This window comes from Sardina pilchardus, chromosome 3, assembly GCF_963854185.1.
Source record: "Sardina pilchardus chromosome 3, fSarPil1.1, whole genome shotgun sequence".
NCBI classification, from domain to species: Eukaryota; Metazoa; Chordata; class Actinopteri; order Clupeiformes; family Clupeidae; genus Sardina; species Sardina pilchardus.
The window spans coordinates 6,863,782-6,885,398 of record NC_084996.1 but is presented as its reverse complement, the minus strand read 5'-3'; the positions used below and the strand labels follow the sequence as shown (position 1 = coordinate 6,885,398).

Here is a 21,617-nt window from a genome sequence, read left to right as displayed (position 1 = left end):
GTGTTTACTTTCCTCGCCTCCCTTGAATTGGTAGAGGGGGACCAACAGCGAGAAATAGAAGAGCGAAGGGAAGTGGAAATATCAGAGTAGAAGGACAACGGCAACTGGTCGTGGGACGGAGGATTATCAGAGTTAGCTTGTCTGGTAAAGGAAAGTGTTCAACCTTCATCTTCACTGCAGCGGTCGAAGTTGAAGTATCATCAAGGTCAGTTCGCTGGCAAAGGTCCGCTTCGGTACTCGTCTTAAGAAACTAGGTGGCGTGGAGACCACAAACCGCCGGTGAGGATGGAGCAGGCGTACGGAGCAGGAAAGGCTGGCGGAGCTTTTGACCCTTTGACGTTCTTTCAGCAGCCCCAAACAATTGTCCGACTAGTATGTTGGGTGAGTTTTCATTGCTTGTACATATCAAGATACGGCGATAAAGTAACCTGTGATCAATCTGCACTCGGTCATATAACCCTTAGGCCTATGACACAATCTACTCACTTCTGCACTAGTTGTGCGTCAGAAAGTCATATAGTGGCATAATTTAATTATTTTTACCATGATGCGTCCGGACAACTAGAATGATTTTTATCCGTTCGTGTTTGTACTTAGGACCAGGCTAATATCGGACAATAAGATGTTTGTAAATTAGGCAGAAGAGCATAATTTACCCTGTATTATAGAATATATAAATCAAGCTTCCAAGTGACCGCTTTTACTCTCCCTGGACGCTTTATCGTCCAGCATCTGAGAGAAGGATCTATTTTATTCGTTGTTTGGGACGTTGCTAGTGCTTGGTTTGTTTTGGTTTCTGATAGTTGAAATAATCGCTCACTTTTCTCTGTTCTGTGCTAGACAACGGCTGGGAAGAGATACAGAGTAGAGTAGAGAAAACGGAGATTAGGCTATCTATTTTTGGCACGCTCACGTGAGCCATTTGGTGGCGCCGCACCTTACTCTACCCAATCTGTTACCGGTAATCATACACACAGGCGAGCAGCCTACGCCGCTCTGATCCGTGCACCTGTAATGTGGCGATATGTATGAGTGCTCTTCTCCTTTCACAACCATCCTGTTGCTAACGGGTAAGGCGTTGTCCGCTTGCAGGCTCGGGCGGGCTTAATTCAGCCAATGAAAGACCCGCTTTAGATTTAAAAGGTTAGTAAGGCCAAGACGTTTTCAGGAAGGCAGTATGTATCCGCCGTCCAACACAGAAGGCTTGGACGAGCTTGTGCTGAATGACATACCTCTTAGCCATATGTTGCCCTATGTTGCTCTGTCCAGCAAGGTAGGCGAGGTAGCTGATGCGTCCAATTAGATGGCTACTCTCAACAAATTGTCTATTAAATAGGGCAAATGAGAGAAGAAGAAAAATAGCTTAAGTTACTGTGTCTCTTAATGTCCATGTAGTGTTTAGCCATCTGTCAGGTTTTACACTGGGCTGCTTTGCATTCTTAGAACATGTTCCCCTAATACCCCTCAGAGGAACCTTTAAATGGTTCTGTCTGAAACCTTCTATTGATTGGCTTGTGCTGTGATTCCTTTTGCTCTGCCAGCTACAGTTTGAAGCACATGAAAGAGAGTGCATGCTCAGAAAGCATTCGGTGCAGAATATTAGATTTCTACTCCAGTTTAGCTGAAGAAAATTCATTTTATTTGACTTATGCAATCTACTACGATAGAACTTCATTGAGCACATTTTGTAGCATAACAGAAAGTTCAAACAGAAAAGATGATGAAGGGGACCGAGGCCTTATGTGGCTGTAAAGAAAGAGAGAGAGAGAAAGAGAGAACAACAGGGAAAGTCTTCTGTGTAGGTTCTACCACTGTTCTAAGGTGTGACGTCCCAAAGAGAGGAAATCTGCCGGATCGCCACGCGACAGGAAGAGAGAGGGAGGTGGCCCCCTTGATCTGGCCACTGATTGGCTGATTGGGAGCTGCTGTGTTGGCATGACAACCATCTGAGTTCACCAGGAAGATAGAACATGCTCCTGAAGGGGGGTGGGGGTGGGATCCGAACAGAATGAGACAGAGATGGATGCAGACAGAGAGCAGGCCTGAGCATCTCTCATCCCAGGGAGTGGTCACTCCAGTCACGTTTTGTCCTTTCTCTTCATTCAGCTGATCTTGTGCATCTGTTACCACACGACTCTATTGGTCTCTCTTTCACTTTAATACTTTAATCATGGCGATTGTGATTCCAGGCAGGTACATTGTCCATATTAAAATCGCAGGCTTTCCTGTGACTGAAAGTCCCCATGCGCTTTTGTGAATTAGTGCATTTTAGTGTATTATCCCTTACATAGTACTTACTGCTGAATGCACTTCAGTCAATCTCCCATTTCCTTTCTAGCCTCCTCTCTCCTTCTCTCATGATGATGTCATGGCAGTGGAAATCTGTCAGGGGATATTGGTTGGTGATTTGTGGGATGTGTGTGTGTGTGTGTGTGTGTGTGTGTGTGTGCATGCGCAAGTGTGGAGGGGGTGCTGTTGTCACTGATCAATGTGTGGTTTCCTCTGCCTTGGCTGGTATCACATAGACACTGTGCCTTGCTGAATGCAGCCAAGTCCTTACGCTCCCTGTTATCATGCCTCTCTCTCTCTCTCTCTCTCTCTCTCTCTCTCTCTCTCTCTCTCTCTCTCTCTCTCTCTCTCTCTCTCTCTCTCTCTCTCTCTCTCTCTCTCTCTCTCTCTCTCTCTCTTTCTTTCTTTCTCTCTCTCTCTTTATTTTTCTGACTGTACACACTGTAGGTAGGTAGGTAGACCTTGAGAATTATCAACGTAAGTTATCTTGAGTGAGGGTAAGACAGTAGGCCGACCACCACAGCGTATTATTTGCCTGCGGACAGGCCAGGAAGTCCTGACCCTGGTCAGAGTAGTGTTCCTTTTTAAAGTTCACTTGTCTTGGGTAGTGTATTCCATTCGTCATGATTATTCGGGCAGTCTCTACATTAGTCCACATTAATAATGCACATTTTATCCTTTTCTTACCTCCATCATGTTGATCATGGTTGGTCATGTTTGTCATGTTAAAGGTGGGGTCAGCGATTGTACCAGGTTTCAAGCCCATTATATTATTTTTTTTGCCACATTCAGCAATCATCTCTCCACAATCCGCTAGTTACGCACTCTCTGAGTATAGTGTAAAAAAAACCCATCAGTCTCTGTAGACACCCCAGGCACCGAAAACTGTAAACAAACAAGTGGGGAATAGCCTGTCCCCCACAACGAAAACAAAACCCTGTGTGGAGTATGATGGGAGGGGTGAGCTACCTCTCTGGTGTGTTTCGTTTTGTCCTTGTTTAACATAGGATGTACGTTATTTTTGGATAAAAATGTAACAAACATGACTCCCTGCACAATCACTGACTGCACCTTTAAGACTGGGTACATTCTGTATAATCACAGATGCTTGGCTAATTATGATTTGATTTGTCACAAGTCACATTGTTTTAGACAGGCATTTTTTACAGCCACCTAGAAGCCTCATTTTCCTGACCTGTTACTTTCCCTTCTCGTTTAGATAAAATGAGTGAGAGGGGTATGAGATGTTCAAATGTGTGGTAATCTTAGACTGTCTTAGACTGTCATGAAACTGTGGAATCACAAAGCACGGCATCAACTCAACATTAAAGTAGCATTATGGAATTTGTTGTTAAACTAGCATGCTTATATACGTAGAACGCATATGCTAAACACACTGTCAACAGTCCAGTTGGCGCTGATCAGAGTCTACAGGCATGATGGTAACAGGTGTCTTTAGATGATACAGTTCCCGATGTCAATTGGTGTGGCAGCTTTTCTTGCTTTTTAATGGAGTGCTCTTGGAACACAGCATTGAATAGTGAATAGCCTCAAGAACTGGTGTGTGTATCTGTTTTTCACTTGACCATAGCTGGTACCATTATGATGAGTGGTAAATGATAAAAGTAGTAATAACTAGCAATAGTTATTACTGCCAATAACTACAGTATGTCAAGATGAGCACATTCTTACATAGTGTTGCTTTAAGGTGAAGCAACTTACTTTTTGACTGGAAATATTCCTGTTTTTAAATCCTCAAGATAATTTACCTTGACTGAATATACTGAGCTTTATAACAGTAAGCCCTGCCACTTTTTAAACATTTGCATCGATGTTCAGGTCTTCAAAATGACCATGCTAAAGGCTATCACATAACATCTGTGTTTTCACATACCTTTGTGACTATAGATATTATAGTTTGAACACAGTTATATTATACAAACCACCGAAAGAATGCAGATTGTGATGTGTGATTGTCTGATTATCCTCATGACATAACATTTGGTTGACTGAATATGGAAATTGAATTGCTGGAATTCCAGGGGAGTATCTATAGGATTAAGGGTTATCATATTGTGTAGGGTTTAAATCCTTTCTAATGGTTGGCTTTTATATAGATTGGTGCATATATGATGGTCACCAGTGATGAAAAACACTAAGTATATAAAGAAGTATTTAAAAACCTACAGTATAAAATAGTTGCTGAGTTCCCATTTCAATCTATTCACCTGGCACTTTGACCCTGACTGACTCTCTGTATTGTATAGGCTATTTGTATTATTGCATGTTCAGCCTCCCAAGAATAGTTGGCTTCTTGCTCCACACTAATCGAGCTACAACAGCAACAGCAGTTTTACATTACATGCAGCAGGGGAAACCCCTCTGGAAATATGGCTTTGCTCAGTCTTGTGAAGATCCAAAAGACTGAGGTTGTCGATTCTGGAAAAGGTGTTCCGATGAATAAAATACAGTACGTCAACAGAACGCTGGTGAAGACATTGAACAACACCTAAACACAGGTTGGAGAGGTAGGGGGTTATTGATTTCTGGCAGAGTCAGAGACCAAGGCAAGTGTGTCAGACTGAGCAACACACTCATTCTGCTGACGCCAAGTCTTTTCTGAGACTGTGCAGTCAATAGAGCATTTCAGAGCTTCGACCTGTCCTACTGGCTGTTGTATCTGACAGAATAACAAGATTTTAGAGCCCTACACAGTGTTGTACAGCAATCTGCGTGGTCCAACAGTGTGCCAGTATTTTGCAACTGTTAAGTACCCAATATTAATGATGCGGTCTGATTCAAATCCAATACGCAATCCCAATAACGATTGTATTAGGATGTTTGATTCTCTTCAGCCATCATCCAAGCTGTCCTTTGAGTTTTTATGCTCAAAACATCACTCATATACTGTCCTGGTTTTGTGTGAATAGCTTGCACTGAGCCATAGATTACTCCAGCCAATCAATGTGTAACTCAAGAACCATGGAAGAGAAATGTGTCATTTGAGTGTCTTAAATATGGTTGGTTGGTTGGTTGGTTGCAACCAACCACCATCAACAACTTTTTCCAGAATATTGGACTGTTTTTAAAGACATTTTAGAGATATATGATTCTCAGTATATGAGTAATGGTGTCCAGCACACTGTTTCTCAGACTTTAAAGTAACATGATGTACAAATTCCCCTTTTTCATAAATGTTCGGTTTTCTGGGTACCCATTTAGTGCATACCCCCCCCCCCCCCACACACACACACACACACACACGACAGCTCCATTACATAGTACAATACCACACATTGACAGTGTCAGGGACTGCATTCTTCTTACAGTATGTCTGTATCAAAATCAACTTGAAGCCATTTAAGGTAAAAGAGCCACATTGAGTTACCTGAAAACTATTGAACTTTTGAGGTTTAAATCAGTGTAAGATTGATTGCATAGATTATATGTATCTATCTCTCTCTCTCTTTCTCTTTTTTTTTCTCTCTCTCCCCCTCCCTCCCTCCCTCTGTGTGTGTGTGTGTGTGTGTGTGTGTGTGTGTGTGTGTGTGTGTGTGTGTGTGTGTGTGTGTGTCTGGAAGTGTAACTGCGCATGTACCAGCCATGAATGTCAGTGCAGTTATGACTGTGCTGGGAGAGAGAGAGAGAGAGAGAGGGGAGAGACAGGGAGGATGGGATGGAGAGAGAGGGGGAGGAATGGATAGAGGGAGGAAGCGATGGAGGGAGTGGGCCTTTAGTCTTGTGACTCAGATAATCTGACCCTCTCTCCTTCTTGCCTTCTCACTCTCTCTCTCCTCTTGTGCAATCCCGCTTTTTAAACTTTCCTTCTTATTCCCTTGTTACCATTTTTCATCACCCTTTCTCTTCCTCTTCCTTTCTCTCCCTTTTCTGCTTGTCCTTGAATCATTTTCTGTCCCTGTTTTTTTTCTCTTTTTTTACATGTGGTGTAGCTCTCACACACTTCCTTTTCCCTTTCCCACTTACTCCAACTCTCTCTGTCTCTCTGTGTCTTTCTCACACTGTTTCTATCCCTCTCTCTCTCTCTCTCTCTCTCTCCCAATGAACACAAGGTCAGAGAGATTAAAACAGAAGGGTTGTGCCATATAGTGAGAGTAAAGAACAGTTTTGTTGTTGTTCCGTTTAGTAAATTATGTAACCATAAATTAGCTTAAAGAATTCCTATATATCAGAGTTGTACTGTACTGAAGTTGATATCTGCTATTCATACACAAGACTAGGTTGAGCAAATTGTAATGGAGTATGCTACCACTGCTAGTTAGAGCTGTTTCCCAGGCCTTATCCTTCACATACAGTATGTTGTCATCCTATGAGTCATTCTTAGCCAACCTCTCATTGTCATCTTTTATCATAGACTCTCAGTCAGTAGACTAAGTCCTGTAAACTATGTGCTACTGGCCTTCTCAGCTGTCCACAGATGAGGCTCAGTGACTATTCAGACACTGCTAGCCGTTGGCTCTTCTAGAGTGTGATACATAATGTTTGTCACATTGACCGAGATAAAAACAAGCACATCCCAATTAGAACCACTGCACAGCCAAGGGTTGGAAACTCAAAAATGCAAGCTCCTGAGTCATGCACTGATACACACACACACACACACACATATGTGTGTGTGCGCACGCACACACACACACACGACACATGCCTACACACACACACACAGATAGATTCAACTAGTCTCATTCACACCACCCTGTTCTCTTTCTCATTAAATCTCTCTCTCTCCTCTCTCTCTCTCTCTCTCTCTCTCTCTCTCTCTCTCTCTCTCTCTCTCTCACACACACACACACACACACACACACACACACACATTCACGTAAATGCACTAAATCCCATCAGGCTGTAATGTGGAGCATGAAAGGCCTCCCTGCTGATGATCACAAGATCAGGACCCCACGTGGTGGCCTCCACAATGCCCGCTTTCATGCTCCAGCGAGACGCAGGGGCCTTGTGATCCAGACGGTTGGTGTTTTTGAGGGCATGTAGGGCAAACTGACCTGAGGTGTAGGTGCCACACATCCCGTGCCAACTAGGACATAGCGGTCTCACTGCCATCTCATGCTATCTGTATCGAAACCCTTCATGATCATTCAAGGAGATTGATTATTATTATGTAATAATTTATTAATATATAATATATTAATGTAATGATATATTTATTAAGCTAATTATTAGGGTAAGTGGCTGTCTAATATATGTGTATGCGTATAGCTGTGTGTTAGGGTGATCACCAGTGAGGCTGATCCGGACAGAGGGCCCGCTGTGTTGCCGTTGTGTGTGTGTGTGTGTTTGTGCAAAAATGTTAAATGAGCAGTGATCTTAGATGAATTAAATCAGTTCATTTTGTTATTGGGTCACTCTTACAATCGGTGTGACCCACAGCTGAGCTCACAGGAATATCAGTTATCGGTAGCTGACCTTTAGTGCCTTGGGCTAATAACATGGGACACTGAAACATTTTAGAGCTGCTGAAATCTGTTGACTTGTAACTGAAGTGCCTAACATAGTTATGTAATTGTCCTTTGTGTGGATCTTGTAAAGTTACTATGGATTAATGGCAAGAGGCATCACATGACCCATGTAAAGTTACAATGGGTTCATGTCAAGAGACAGCACATGATATTGGAATGTTTTTAGGAAATGTATAGCCATGGCTACACGTAAACACACACACACACTTATAGCAAGGTCTGCACACACACAGTATAGTGGTAATACACGGCATAGTTAACGAAAGCACATGCATGCAGTCATTATCACTCACTCACAGATTTACCATATTTAGCAAATTATCCAGATTGACTTATAAAATCACATAGTGTTGTAACACAATAGCAGAGGTAAATTGGTAGGCCTAGTTGTAACTATAACTATTGACCTATGGCTGGATATATTGTTCTTCACGGGGTGTTGACATGAGATTAGAGGCAAGCCAGCTCTCAGTCACCCAGATTCTCTAAAACTAAGCCCTCTCTTTGGCCATTCACCAGAAAAAAGATGTTTTGACAGTTTTTTCCAAGTGCCTCTGGACCCTGGCCAGATACTTTATGTAGATGGTCCACTGATCATGGCAGCTTTTTCCACCATTACTCTTGGACACACAAGGCCATAAGGAATAGTTGTATCGCTATTAAGTTCTCAACCTTACAGTTCAACTATATAAAGTGCGGTCATGACAGTATAGCATAAAAAGATATACTAACTCGCTACCATCACAATCAGGTGTACAGTAGTGTTGATGATATTGGTGTGAATTATTAAATGTTACTGTTCACTGATTCTTGAGAATTTGCCTAAAACATGTCTCACTAAGAAAAGTGCTGATTCTGTTGGAAATTAATGCCATTTCCATGAACAAAAAGAATCAAGGTTATAATCAGGGGGTCCTTTGCACAAATGTGAAGTTCTTTTAAAGGTTTATTTTATTTTTGTATTAATTTAATGATTATATGCTGGCCCATACCCTACAAAATCAGTTGTCCTCGAATAGGAGATAATCATTTTGACTTGATTAAAAACACTAAAAGCAATCATTTAATTTAATGATATCTTTACCACATGAAAGAGTACATTGTATTATGTATTAAAAACTCCAAACAGTACGTTTTGAGCAATATTTACTATTATTTTGTGGCTGTTCAAAATGTGTCCCACATTTTCGTCACCACCGTCAGATATTTATAAAAGGCAATAAAATCAGGCAACTACAAGGTCAACTACATTCTTGAGGACCTCATTTTCAAACCTTCAGCTGTACTGCATGCTTTAAGATCACTCAAGCTCCCATTAGTTTGCTATTTTCTCTTAAAGTTGTTCATATTTTTGGACACTGCTACTGTCACAACCATAACATGTCAACACCGTCTCTTTTGTATACAAAATATTAGATTAGATTATAAAATAAATGTATACTTTTTAAGAAGAGGTTTGAAGTAGCCAGCAATAGGATGCAAACAGGGTGGATAATGTGAACAATTCATGCATATCATGTGAAAGAGTAGATTTTTGTCACCACCGTCAGATGTCACCCTCCGTCAGGTTTTCTGCTTAACGGTGGTGAAAAAAGCCTCTAAATGGTCCTCAACGGAGGCTTTTTGGACCAAATAGTTAAATAAAGTTGTCAAGCAAGACTTGAGTGGTATTCATTTTGGAATTTTATGTTGTAATGAAACCACTGTCAACACCGTCAGATTAGTGTCACACCGTCAGATTCATTTTTCATTTGTTTTAAATAAATATGCTTACAATATGTTTCTTCAGTGGTGTAGTTATTAAAGTAATAGTCTGTTTTAATTCAAAAATATGGTTGTTGGATTAAAAAAGCATACTTTTTCTATTTAGGCCTAAAAAAACGCTGTATAAGTACTGGAAAAATGCCTATTTTATGAAAAAAATACAAAAAGGGGAGGTTGCACCGGTACATTGCTGAATAGCTAAGATCTTGGTCTATAATGACATACCTTCAGATTTTGTAATTTAACTAACTTTTTTTTTTCAAAATTAAAACCTGTTTTAGGCAAATTCTCAAGAATCAATCCTAACGATTAGCCGCGGTACACATTGATTTTGCTAAATTTCTTCAGTTATGAGGTTAATACACAGGAGCAATTAATATGGTATTACAGTAATATGGTTTTGTTGTTCATTTAACACTGTTCTACAGCTTATACACAAAACGGCTAATACACAGGAAGTTACTGTAATGGGTCCATGGTCCACTCTCCAGAAAAGGATGTGTTGGAAATAACACATCAATGTGTTATGGTAAGGACAACACAGTTTGTGTTGTTTTACAAAACAAGTTGTGTTATTTGTTGCACAATATGTGTTGAAAATAACACAACTTGTGTTGAAAATAGCACAACTTGTGTTGTCCTTACCTAAACACTTTGATGTGTTATTTCCAACACATCCTTTTAGATTAACACCTGCAATATGGAACTGTGAGACCAAACCAGTGTCTGATAGGGAGATATATACAAAATATTTAGATTTGTTTTCTTAATTTTGTCTTTTGAAAGGCATGACTGAGTCTGTGTAATATTTTAACTTTTAAACGTCTGCTCTGTTCACCATGCATGGCAGTACGAGTGGTATCAGTCAGGTCCCCTGTATAACTAGTTGTACTGTATTTCTCTTGCAAATAAATGCAGCTTTGTCGTCAGGTTATTATTGATGCTGATTATTAATTGATAATTACTGTGTGACCTTGGTCAGTGTTATTTCTACATTACAAGCATGACTTCCCGTGTGATGAGAGGGTTCTGAGGGGATTCTGTATGCTCATCAAAAAGCTGAAAAACTGAAGATTGTTCACAGCCTCTTGCACACACACACACACACACACACACACACACACACACACACACACACACACACACACACACACTCACACACACGCTAAGTGGCAGCTGCTGAGGCCAGATGTCAGGAGGGCAGTTTTTGCCAGGAAAGCCCACACACACTGTGTGATATTGTCAGATTGGCACAGGGAGGGGTAATGCACACACATATGCATGTGCACAAACAGACACATGCACAAGCATATACTGTACGATATGCACACCGACCCATGTGCATGATACGCATGCCCAATAACACAAATTATATATAGACTGTCCCCCCATTAAACACAAACATACACATGATTAACCCCCAAACAACTGCTGGGTATATGATATAGACACAGGTACAGTACAGACATGCATAGACTACATGTGTCAATTGTGGACATTCATACTCTAATACAACCGCTCCTAAACCAACTACCCTTTTCTAATGTCACCAATGTTCTCTAATAAATAGGCAAAATAGTGGAACAATATTCTAGATTTACAGTCCACCATGAGCAAGCCCTATGTATTTCTGTTCAATCATGATAGCAAAGGTGAAGCAATAGGCAGGCTTTGAGATATTAAGAATGTTCATATAATGTGTCTGTCTACCAGTAGGCTATTCTTAATATTTTAGTATTGTTGTGTGTGCGTTTGCGTGTGTGTGTGTGTGTGTGTGTGCGTGCGTGTGTGTGTAGTGAGACTCACACCAATGGTACAGTATATATACGTGTTGCTCATTTTCTCATATGTGTCTTTCATGAATGTATCTAGGCTAATGAATCATAGTCTACTGCTGTGTGCCTTTACTACCAGCTCAAACCCCCATTCTCTTTCTCCTTTCTCTGTTGTTTTGTTTTTCTTTTTTTCCTTTTTCTCTCTTTCTATTCTCTCTCTTTCTCTTCATCTTCACTTTTCGTCTTCAACTCTTCACAGCTTTTCTCCGTAGTCATTTTTGGCTGCATTGCCAACGAGGGCTATGTCAACCGACCGGACGAGATCGAGGAATACTGTATCTTCAACCGCAACCAGAATGCCTGTAACTACGGCGTTGGCATGGGAACACTGACGTTCCTCTGCTGCTCAGGCTTCCTGGCGCTGGACGTCTACTTCCCCCAGATCAGCAGTGTCAAGGACCGCAAGAAGGCCGTCCTGGCCGACATCGGCGTCTCAGGTGAGAAGGAAACACGTTAGGATTCCTCAGCACAGCACTTGTTCAATGACAGATCATTGTATTGAGAAAAGGTTATCTGTGTTATGTTGATGTCCTCATCGTTCTACAGTACAGTATCAATTTCTCGTCAATTTCTAACTATGTGAAAGGGTAGAGGTCTGTGTTGAGGTCCTTTGGGGTCATCTGACTATCACTGGCCTACGTAGTTTTTAGTGAGCACTCCTTCTAGTATCTCTCAGAACTGAACAATTCGAGGTGGACTGGTTTAGAAATTCACTTCAAAATGTATCTAACAATTACAGGGCAGCTACACCAGACGTGACAGTGACACGTAGCCTACATTCCAAATAGACCAGTCTTCTAAAATGAATTGTGCGCGTCACGAACGGAATGCTTCAGTTACGGGCCTTGTGTAGATCCCTGTTAAGAGTTCCCAGCAGTTGTCTCAGGAAGTGTATAGCCAGAAGTGTACTTGATAGCCTACTGCATGACAAAACTGATTTGTATAATTATACTTCAAACGCTGTCCCTCTTTGATAAATATTCTGTTACTTTAGAAGTTAGGTGTGTGTTTCTTTGTTGAGGAGTCCTTACTCTTTGAGTGCAGCTTACCTTCCCACAGTAGGCCTCCAGTGAAGGCAGTGAAGCCATCTGTGACTCCTGAAAACTCTGGTCCCTTACAGGTTGGTGCTCTGAGGAAGACATTTTTTGTCGCAACACGTAAGCCCATAAAAAAAAGTTAAATTAACAAGCAGTGTGCCTTTGTAACTCTCTGGTAAGACTCATACAGAAAATAACTATTAAGTTGAATTTATAGTCTAACCAAATCCCTAAGCCATCTGTGATTCCCTTCCGGCTGTGGCTGGGGGTGGGCAGAGATCCAGGGCTTAAGTGTAGTCTGGATCAATAAACCACTACTCTACAGGGTTTGACCAAGAGTGTTCACTCAAATGTGTTTTTAATTTAGCTCTTAATTTCAGTTACATTATTAAAAGCCTGGTTTATATTAGTGCAAATAAAACAGTGCTAGAAGTATATAGTTTTTAATTGATTATAGATATAGATTCAAGTTTATTGTCATTGTCATTTGAGTATAAGTACAGAGACAACAACAATACAGTTTGCATCTAGAAGTGCAAAAAATCAGAGAAGTGATATACACAGTATAGACAGGTAGTGCAGTGAAGACAGTGTACAGTTATGAAAGTGCTATGCTTTACAGTATTATAAAAAGCAGAATGAATATGGATATTCAGTATGAAGTCACAGTAGGGTCACAGCCTCAGGGAAGAAGCTTCCTCTGAACCTGCTGGTTCGGGTGCGGAGAGACCTGTAACACCACCCGGAGGGCAGTGGGGTGAACAGTCTGTGGTTGGGGTGAGATGATGATGGTGTGCGCCTTACGTAAGCATTGCTCTCGATGGTACAGCGGTAGAAGTTCACTAGGATCGGAGAGGATAGGTGGACCTTCATAGTCTCCTCAGGAAGAAGAGATGCTTGTGAGCCTTCTTGATCAGGGTAGAGATGTTTAGGGTCCAAGAGAGGTCCTCAGAGATGTGGACTTCCAGAAACGTGAAGCTGGTGACACACTTCACCTCAGTCCCGTTGATGAGGATGGGGGTGTATGTGCTAGCTTTTTGACTTCCTGAGCTCTTTGGTTTTCTAGGTGTTGAGAGCCAGGTTGTTGTCGGTTGTCGTTATTGTTGTTGATGTTAGGTGCTGGACCTCCTCCCTGTAGACCCAAACATTATAAACATTGCTCTAATCTCTACTCTGTAAATTAAAAGTGTATGTGGCCAGTTTATGAGGATGATGACTGACTATCATGTTTGTAGTGCCATTGTGGTGCAGTTATTGGGCTATTATTTATCCAACTGGGGTCTTGCATGCCTGTCAGTGGCTCAAACAGAGTTTCACTGTCTTCCTCTGCTTTTTTTTTATTGTGGTGATATGTATATTATCTTCTCCTGTATCATTCAGTATGTTATTGGCTATAGGAATGCAAAATGTACTGGCCGAGGGGTTCCTTAACTTGTGCTTCTAGGAATGGTCTGTGCTAGAACCTTACAACTTTCATGTTTTTCAGGTTTCTTCTTTTAGAATAAACCAAAGAGTAAATCGTTGTGTCTTTGAGAGTGTCTCTGCATTTGTGATTTAATGTAGCTACTCTGTGTAATAAGTTGGTGCGATTTTGGACTCAATAATATAAAGTGGACTAAGTGATATGATTTTGTTAAAATCCTGTGCGGTTGATGCACTTCCTGTGGGATTAATAACAGTCATCACTGAAAAAAAGGTGTCTTACAGACAGGACAAGGCAGAATAGGCCTTTCCTGTTGGTTTTTATTGATATGGTGGAAGGATTATGAACAGATCCACAGTACCACAAGTATCCAGAGCCAAGGCAAACCCATAGTCAATTGCACCCCCTGGAGGCCAACATCACCTGCTGAAAAACACTTGAATCTGCATACAAGAGGGATTTGGATGGGCTGATTGAGTGTTATCAACAGCATGCAGTATCACACATAATCTGATTATTCATGACACTTTTAAAAGCGAGATTTCAGCTTGTTGGTTTGATCAGTTCAATGGCATCTCTGTCTGTCTCTTTCTCTCTCTCTGAGCTCTCTCTCTCCCCTTCTGTCTCTCTTTCTAGCTATGACTATTCATGTACTGATGAATTATTTGTATTGTATGTGTTTTCACCTCAGTGTTTCAAGGACTGCACATTAAATGGCAAATCTCTCTCTCTCTCTACCTCTCTCTTCCTTCTCCTTCCCATAGCATTCTGGTCCTTCATGTGGTTCGTTGGCTTCTGTTTACTGGCCAACCAGTGGCAGGTGTCTAAGGAGGAGGACAACCCACTGAAGGAGGGGGCTGATGCAGCGCGGGCCTCCGTCACCTTCGCCTTCTTCTCCATCTTCACCTGGGTCTGTACAGCCTCCTCAGATTACACCCTCAAATTCAATTCATTTTTATTCAATGTTGTTAATTTATAGAAAAAGATTATGTTGCCGCACACTCAGTCTCGATCTCAAATTTATTGACACCAACGTTTCGGCCAGTTGGCCTATTTCAAGGTTTCTCAATGTTGTTAATTTACACACCACAATACACAATTAGGCAATACCACAAAGCACTTCAAAGAGCCTAAGGCCTATTCATGTTCAGTGTATTATGTGTACAGTAGGTGTAAAAACACTCATTGGAATGCATAATAGACATGTGCTAAACACTTGGCTTAGACAGAGCAAAGCCCAATAGATAGAGATGGGATTAGAGATTACTATAAGCTTTTTAAAGATTATAATAATATGGGTCTTGTTATTGCTCCTTTTACACCTCACTCCTGTATTGAGCCTGTGTGATATTTTTTGTCAACTCAATCCCTGACTGTGTTTGCTATTGAGTTTGCCCTTGAGTATATGCGTCTTGTCTCTCAACCTTCTAGACTTCATCTTGAGAGTTTTGCATTCACTGTCACCTATGCTTCTATTGATCTCACATTTCTCAAATATAATGTATGACTCAATAATTTCCGAGCACAAATTAGACTGCCCTATGTTTTTCTTCCTAATCGGCATCATAAAGGAGGCCCCTCGGCATTTGCCTCACCATTTGCTTAATTGTCTTTTGTTTTTATGTGCTTTCTGTCTCCGGGTGGTGATTCCTGATTTCCTCCTCGCCTAAAATGATTATTCTCTAACTCTTGGTTGTGCCACAGCCAACCTATTCAGCCCATTTCTTCCATTCTGTGACTGACTGGCTGTTGCTGCTGCTGCTGCTGCTTCAGGGTCCTTAATCTGAACGCTGTCTGCATTAAACCTCAGTTTCCCTCTCGTTATAGCTGCATTAGAGGTTGCAGGGGTGCTCTGGTGGATCGCTGTCTCTGTGGAAACGCTTTGATTGACACAAGCATTGGCCAATCTGTTTCTCTGCAGGGGGCACTATCACTGCTGGGCCTGGAGAGGCTAAAAAGAGTTTCATTTGAAGAGGAGTACAACAAACTGTTCACCCCAAACACCTCTTCACCTTTGGTCTAGCATACAGTAGGCCTAGACTCACCACAGTTGCACACACACACATTTATAAGCACACATAAACACACACACACACACACACACACACACACACACACACACACACACACACACACACACACACACACTTATAACAAGGTCTGCACACAGTAGTTGTCATAAACAGCATTATTCACGAAAAACGCTACACTCAGACATACCAGTTCATGAAAGCACTGTCATTAATCTCACTCATAGTCTGTATGAAACCATGGTAACATGATTATTTGAGCTCTCATTGGTTAATGAGAGCAATGCACTGGATTTCATTGGACAGGATTGCGTTGTTAAACAAATATTGAGGTTATGTGTACAGCAAAGAACCAGTGACCATGTTTACTCCTTGTTTGCATACAATAACAGGCAACCTGTTTATAAACTACTGTGAATGATTTAAATATCAATTTACTAGGGTTATTCAAAAGTTTTCCTTTGTTTTATGTTGAAAGGTTGATTAGATACATTTTTTATGTGTATGGATAAGTCTGCCTGTACAGTTTTAGCATTTCTTAAACACCTGAGCACATTGTGTAGACTGGGTAAACCCAGCCTGATTTCGCCCAGCAGGTCAGGCTGGAAACTTCCACATTTTTCTATCCTGCTTCAGTTACAAATCTGCAGGGACCAATCACAAACTGGCTTATCCACGTGGTGCACCCTGATTGTTGGTCTGATTGGTTGAAGGCCTATCAGAATGCATACAGTAATTTGAACTAGGCTACACATTGTGTGTTTAGGGACTGAACACCCCCCACCCCATCTGTGCCTATAAACATCCTCAAAAACGGGCAGATGTCAGAAATCCTCAGTCGTGCTCATGTGTTCATGGTTCATGCTGAATCACCCCTGAAAGAACATAATCTAAAACAATTTATGGTCACTTCGAAAATGGTCAGTTTTTTTTTCTCTAATGATATCATAGATGTTCTTCCTGTAAAACCTCTTTAAAAGTGTAAGGGTGAAATAAATGGTTGCGAAGAATAGTAAAAAAAAAAACCGAAATGGTGACAATCTGCTGATATACCTCTAAGTACTGCTGTGTTGTAACGGTTACACATAAGACACTTTGCCACGTGCCATCAACTCAGAGCTGGTGATGAGGCAGAGATGGCTGCTTTGCAGGTCTCACGTGACGTCGTTTCCCTCCCGTCTGTGACTCCAGACAACATGTCAGTGTGTGTGTTTGCTGGCAACACCTGAATCGGATCCTGTCATGAACCAGTGCTTGCGCCACAGTGTTGTTCTGTGTTCTCCATATGGGACAGCAACCACTGACCTTTAACAACTCCACCCAGTCTGCGCTGAAAGATCATTATCTGAGGAAAGCGAGGATCTTAAGTTCAGAGTCCTCACCTTAAAGAGACCCTATGCAACTTTTTCATAGTCATAAAATCGCTTAGAAATCGTTGTTTTGCTTGACTGACCAGTTTTATCGAAAACAGTAACATTTCCTCCCGCCCCCAGTGTCCCTATCCGCTATTGCAACCTTGCAGTTTGTTCAGGAGACGATCGTTCCCTGTTTACATCTGGAAGGCTGAGACGCATAAAGAACAAGAAGAACCACGCTTGCAATATATATATTTATATATAGCCTGTCTAAATATACACGCCAAAGCTGTCGGGGAAGCTCTGCAGAGAAATATGCAAGCATAAAACGAGCGAAAATGAAAAACGAAACCGAAACTTAAGATGAAATCGCCAATCCTGCATAGTTTCTCTTTAAAGGAGAATCCATGAACTTGCCCTCAGAGTGTATAGCACGCGAGTGTGGTCTTACTTGTATAGAATTCAGTCTTAAGCTCCATCTAGGAAGTGCCTTAGTTATGAGCTTGTGTGTATTGTTATACATCTAGACTGTACACTGAAACTCCATAACAATTCCCAATTTTATGATTTACTTTGTTGGCTTTGAATCATGTCAAATTGTGCTTGACATTTTGCACAATTAGCAATGTCTGTTTAAGTTATGTGTGTGAGTGTGTATTAAACAACCCAAAGAATTTTACTAAGTCTAATTAGTTGTATTTTAATCCTGAGTTTTATGTCAATTTTTGAGTGTGTTTGTGTGTGTGTGTGTGTGTTTGTTTGCTTCTGTATTTCTCTCTCTCTCTCTCTCTCTGTGTGTGTGTGTGTGTGTGTGTGTGTGTGTGTATGCAGTGTCTGCGTTAATTTGTCTTGACACCTCCAACTTAAAGCGGACTAACAGCCTCTAATCCTCTGCACTAATCAAACTAATTTATCTCCCTCTTTCTGTTTCTGTCTTTTTATCCTTCCCTCACTCTTCCGATTCCAATCCCTCCCTATCACCTCCTCCCTGCCACTGGTTCATTGCACCACTTTATTGCTGATTCCATGCCCTCTCACTCTACTCCATTGCAACCTATTGCTATCAAATCCTTGCCATCCCACGTCCGTTCCTTTCCTCTTTTCTCCTCTTCTGTTCTGCTCTCCTCTCCTCCCCATCCTTCATCATACATCCCTCCATCCTCCTCTTCCCGGTCTGAAGGCTATTCAGGCATTCCTGGCTTTCATGAAGTACAAACAGGGGGCCGACTCGACTCTCTTCAACCAGGAATACGCCGACCCTAGTCAGGATCCGAACGCAGCACCCCCTGCTGGCACGGAGTACACCGGCTACTCTGCTGACGTGGAGGCCCCGGCCGACGCGGGCTATGACGGCTCGGGCGGCTACCAGAACCAAGACTACTGAGTGCAGCTGTGTTATGTCAGGTCTAGGCCGGCATGATGCCGTCTGTATTATTGTGTATCACTCAGTGTGGAAGAGTTGGGGGACCTCTGGGCTAGGTTATCAGGGACTTTGTTGTGGCTGTGTTGCGATGGTAGCTGTTGGGTGGGCTTGAGTTGTGTTGTCTCAGAGTGGCTAACAGTTAGCTACTGGGTGTGGGGATCTGGGTATGAATATAATGTCAGGGCTTTAGGTGGTGTTTGAGATCTTTGTGGTGAATGAGATCAAATGGGCTGGTCATGTTATTAAATTTGGATTGATGACCTAGCTTATTTATTTTTGTTGGCGGGTTGGAGACTTACTTACGTGTTTTCAGGAGTTTATCTGTATGTTGATGAGCTTGATATTGGTCAGGAGTGATTAGGCGAGTAGGCCTTGTGTTTTTCTGTACCAGCTTGCCTTTGACTTCAGGGGTGAAGGGGATAATGTTACAGTGTGCTGCTCACCTTTTTAAAGACACTTTGGTGAGCAGTTTCAAAGGGTGAAGAATCACAGCCAAGATTCCTTCGTGAAATGTTACACACAAACACGCTCTTGCGAGAATGCTTCATTTTTACCCTAAGATACTTGACCTTTGGTGTTTGTGTGCAGTAAAATGAATTACTGATCGCCTGACTCTGTGTTTAACTGGTTCGTAACCAGGCCAGTTGAGCGCTACAGAGGACCACAGTGTCTTGGGTCTCCTACAGAACCATATAAATGTGTGGATTTCCTACCTATTCACTAATGGCTTCTTATATAATCTACTGAGTCTTTAGCCAGTTACAGCTTTCAGACCTGCCCGAGCATCAGATGATTAACCATTTGCCTTCAAGCAAAAGGCGCATCTCGTGAGCATTTCCAACTCTCTTCCACCGTGGCTCTTTTGCTTGTCCCTCACACTTTACAAAGGCTCCCTTTACAAACACCAAATGCTCCACCTTGATCACTGGGATATGCTACGTGATTTTCTTCTTGGTTTTTCGAAACACTTGGGAACTGTCAAGGTAGCACCCCGATAACATTTTCAGAGGCTTTTAAGGCCTGGAGAAATTATCACAGTGATTTTTTATGATTATTTTTTTCCTTTCAGCTTACACTGGTGAGATTCGACACAATTAACTTTATACAGCCTATATCTCAGTGTCAGATATACAGCCATGAATAGTAGCCTAACCCATTGATGTCTTAGTCAAAACTGCTGCACCACTCAGAGGTCTATACCTTTAACAAACTGGTTCAAATAACGCCTTTCCTCTGCTCTGTCCACTCACTCTGTCAAGCTAGAGTCACCTAGGTAACAACAGCCATATTGTAGATCAGAAGAGGAACAATACATTGTAATGAGAGATTTAAGGCACAGCAATGCTGGAATTCTATTTAACCCAGTAATCAAAAAGGCCTTTTGCGACATTCCATCACCAAAACCAAGCATCCCTATTATATTCATATTCTTAGGATTTACAGCATCAAACTTGTATACCAGCAAATCATCTCCAGCCAACCCTTGTGAATGCTTTTCTCCCTGTATTTCTGTAAAATGGATATCACAATGCATTTTATTTTTTTAAAGCGCTTGTGTATAAGTGCAAAAATACCTTAAATTATACTCATGTTTTTGTTGTTCAAAAATGTCTATATATTTTAAATATATATAAATATAAATATACAAACATATAGTGTAAATGCACAATATTATTTTGCAGCAGAATATATGTTAATTATGAACTATATCTAACTATATCAGAAAGTGAATTTTTAAAAATGAAGACCAATCACATGTAAAATAAATGAACTATGTGAATTTAAACCCATTGATGGGATAGTGTGTGTCTCAATGTTGCTATGTATTTTAATTGTAATAGTGTTTATGGCAAATTATCGCATAAAGCAACTGGCCAAGGCATGGATCAGGCCATGAAATAGCAAAAAAGTCCACTGGATTTGAGCTAAATCAGAGTGAAATCTATTCCTTTGTCAGCTGGATTTTCCAGCTGTGTGTACAATGTGATGTGTTTTCTGGAATGGAAAACCTTTTGTTGTCTTCACTGGCTTTATTGTTTTTTAAAGGATACTTTGGAGCAGGAAAAAAAACAAGAGAAGTTATTAGACTCTTTAGTGTTCAGACTGTGTGATATGTGTGTGCAACTGGAGTTGGGGAAATACGTTGTCAATGCTTTCGATGTGATGAATGTTGATTAAATTAATCAGTTAAACCACTTAAGGGTAAATGTATTTATTCATTTCTTGTATGTTGCTTGTTTGAGACCTAAGATAGATGTATCTGGATTGTATTGGAGGGTCAATAAAATGAGCTTAGTATGTTTCACCCCCAGTCGCATATCTGTTCTCATTTTGGTGTTCACTCAGAAGAACTAGCATGATAACATTTAATTTAGAACAGGTGAAATAAGAACAGCAGCAACACAATCATCGTTTCAGTTATTGTTCCAACTGCATCTCATGTTCTTTTACCATAAATAATAAAATGTATATTATGTATATCATGTATCAAGCCTCTTCTCACAATGTGTATTCTGACTGGTGTGCTGTCTGTTACAGCCTACACTCATACAATTTATCTCATATTGTCAGTAAATAGCATTCAAATCTTTGTATTGCTCAATAAATAGCATACATATCTTTGTGTTCATCATTGAAGAGGTTTGGGCCTATGAGTATATCCTTGCTGGCTCTCTGATTCATAATAGCCAATTGACATTATCACACCTGCCTTCTTGGTAGGTCCTGAAACATCCTGAGTCTGGGCCAATTTTCCAATCCGTCAACCAGTATTTTTCTATCAATAATATCAAAGACCACACTTAGATCAAGCATTTATAGTTAACAGTTACTCTATTTGAGTCTGTTTTCGATAGTTCTGGTGAGTGAAGTGACCAGCCCATTACAGAAATGTTTAAAGTCTAGGTCCATCACATTCACAATAAGACTACTGAGACTCCTGCTAAAGACCAAATCCAATGTATAACCTC

General features: G+C 41.1%; 1 protein-coding gene across 2 annotated transcripts; it reads left to right on the top strand.

The window, feature by feature from the left end:
- syngr1a (synaptogyrin 1a) lies at positions 1-21,119 on the top strand. 2 transcript variants are annotated; one of them, XM_062531587.1, is made up of 4 exons: positions 1-381; positions 11,580-11,817; positions 14,605-14,750; positions 18,406-21,119. In XM_062531587.1, exons 1-4 carry the CDS (start codon positions 286-288, stop codon positions 18,607-18,609), a joined length of 684 nt encoding a protein of 227 aa, XP_062387571.1. In that variant the 5' UTR covers positions 1-285; the 3' UTR covers positions 18,610-21,119. The 2 variants fall into 2 exon arrangements, with proteins under 2 accessions (XP_062387571.1, XP_062387572.1); XM_062531588.1 differs by lacking the exon at positions 18,406-21,119 and adding an exon at positions 15,762-17,870.
- Positions 21,120-21,617: the final 498 nt, after the last annotated feature.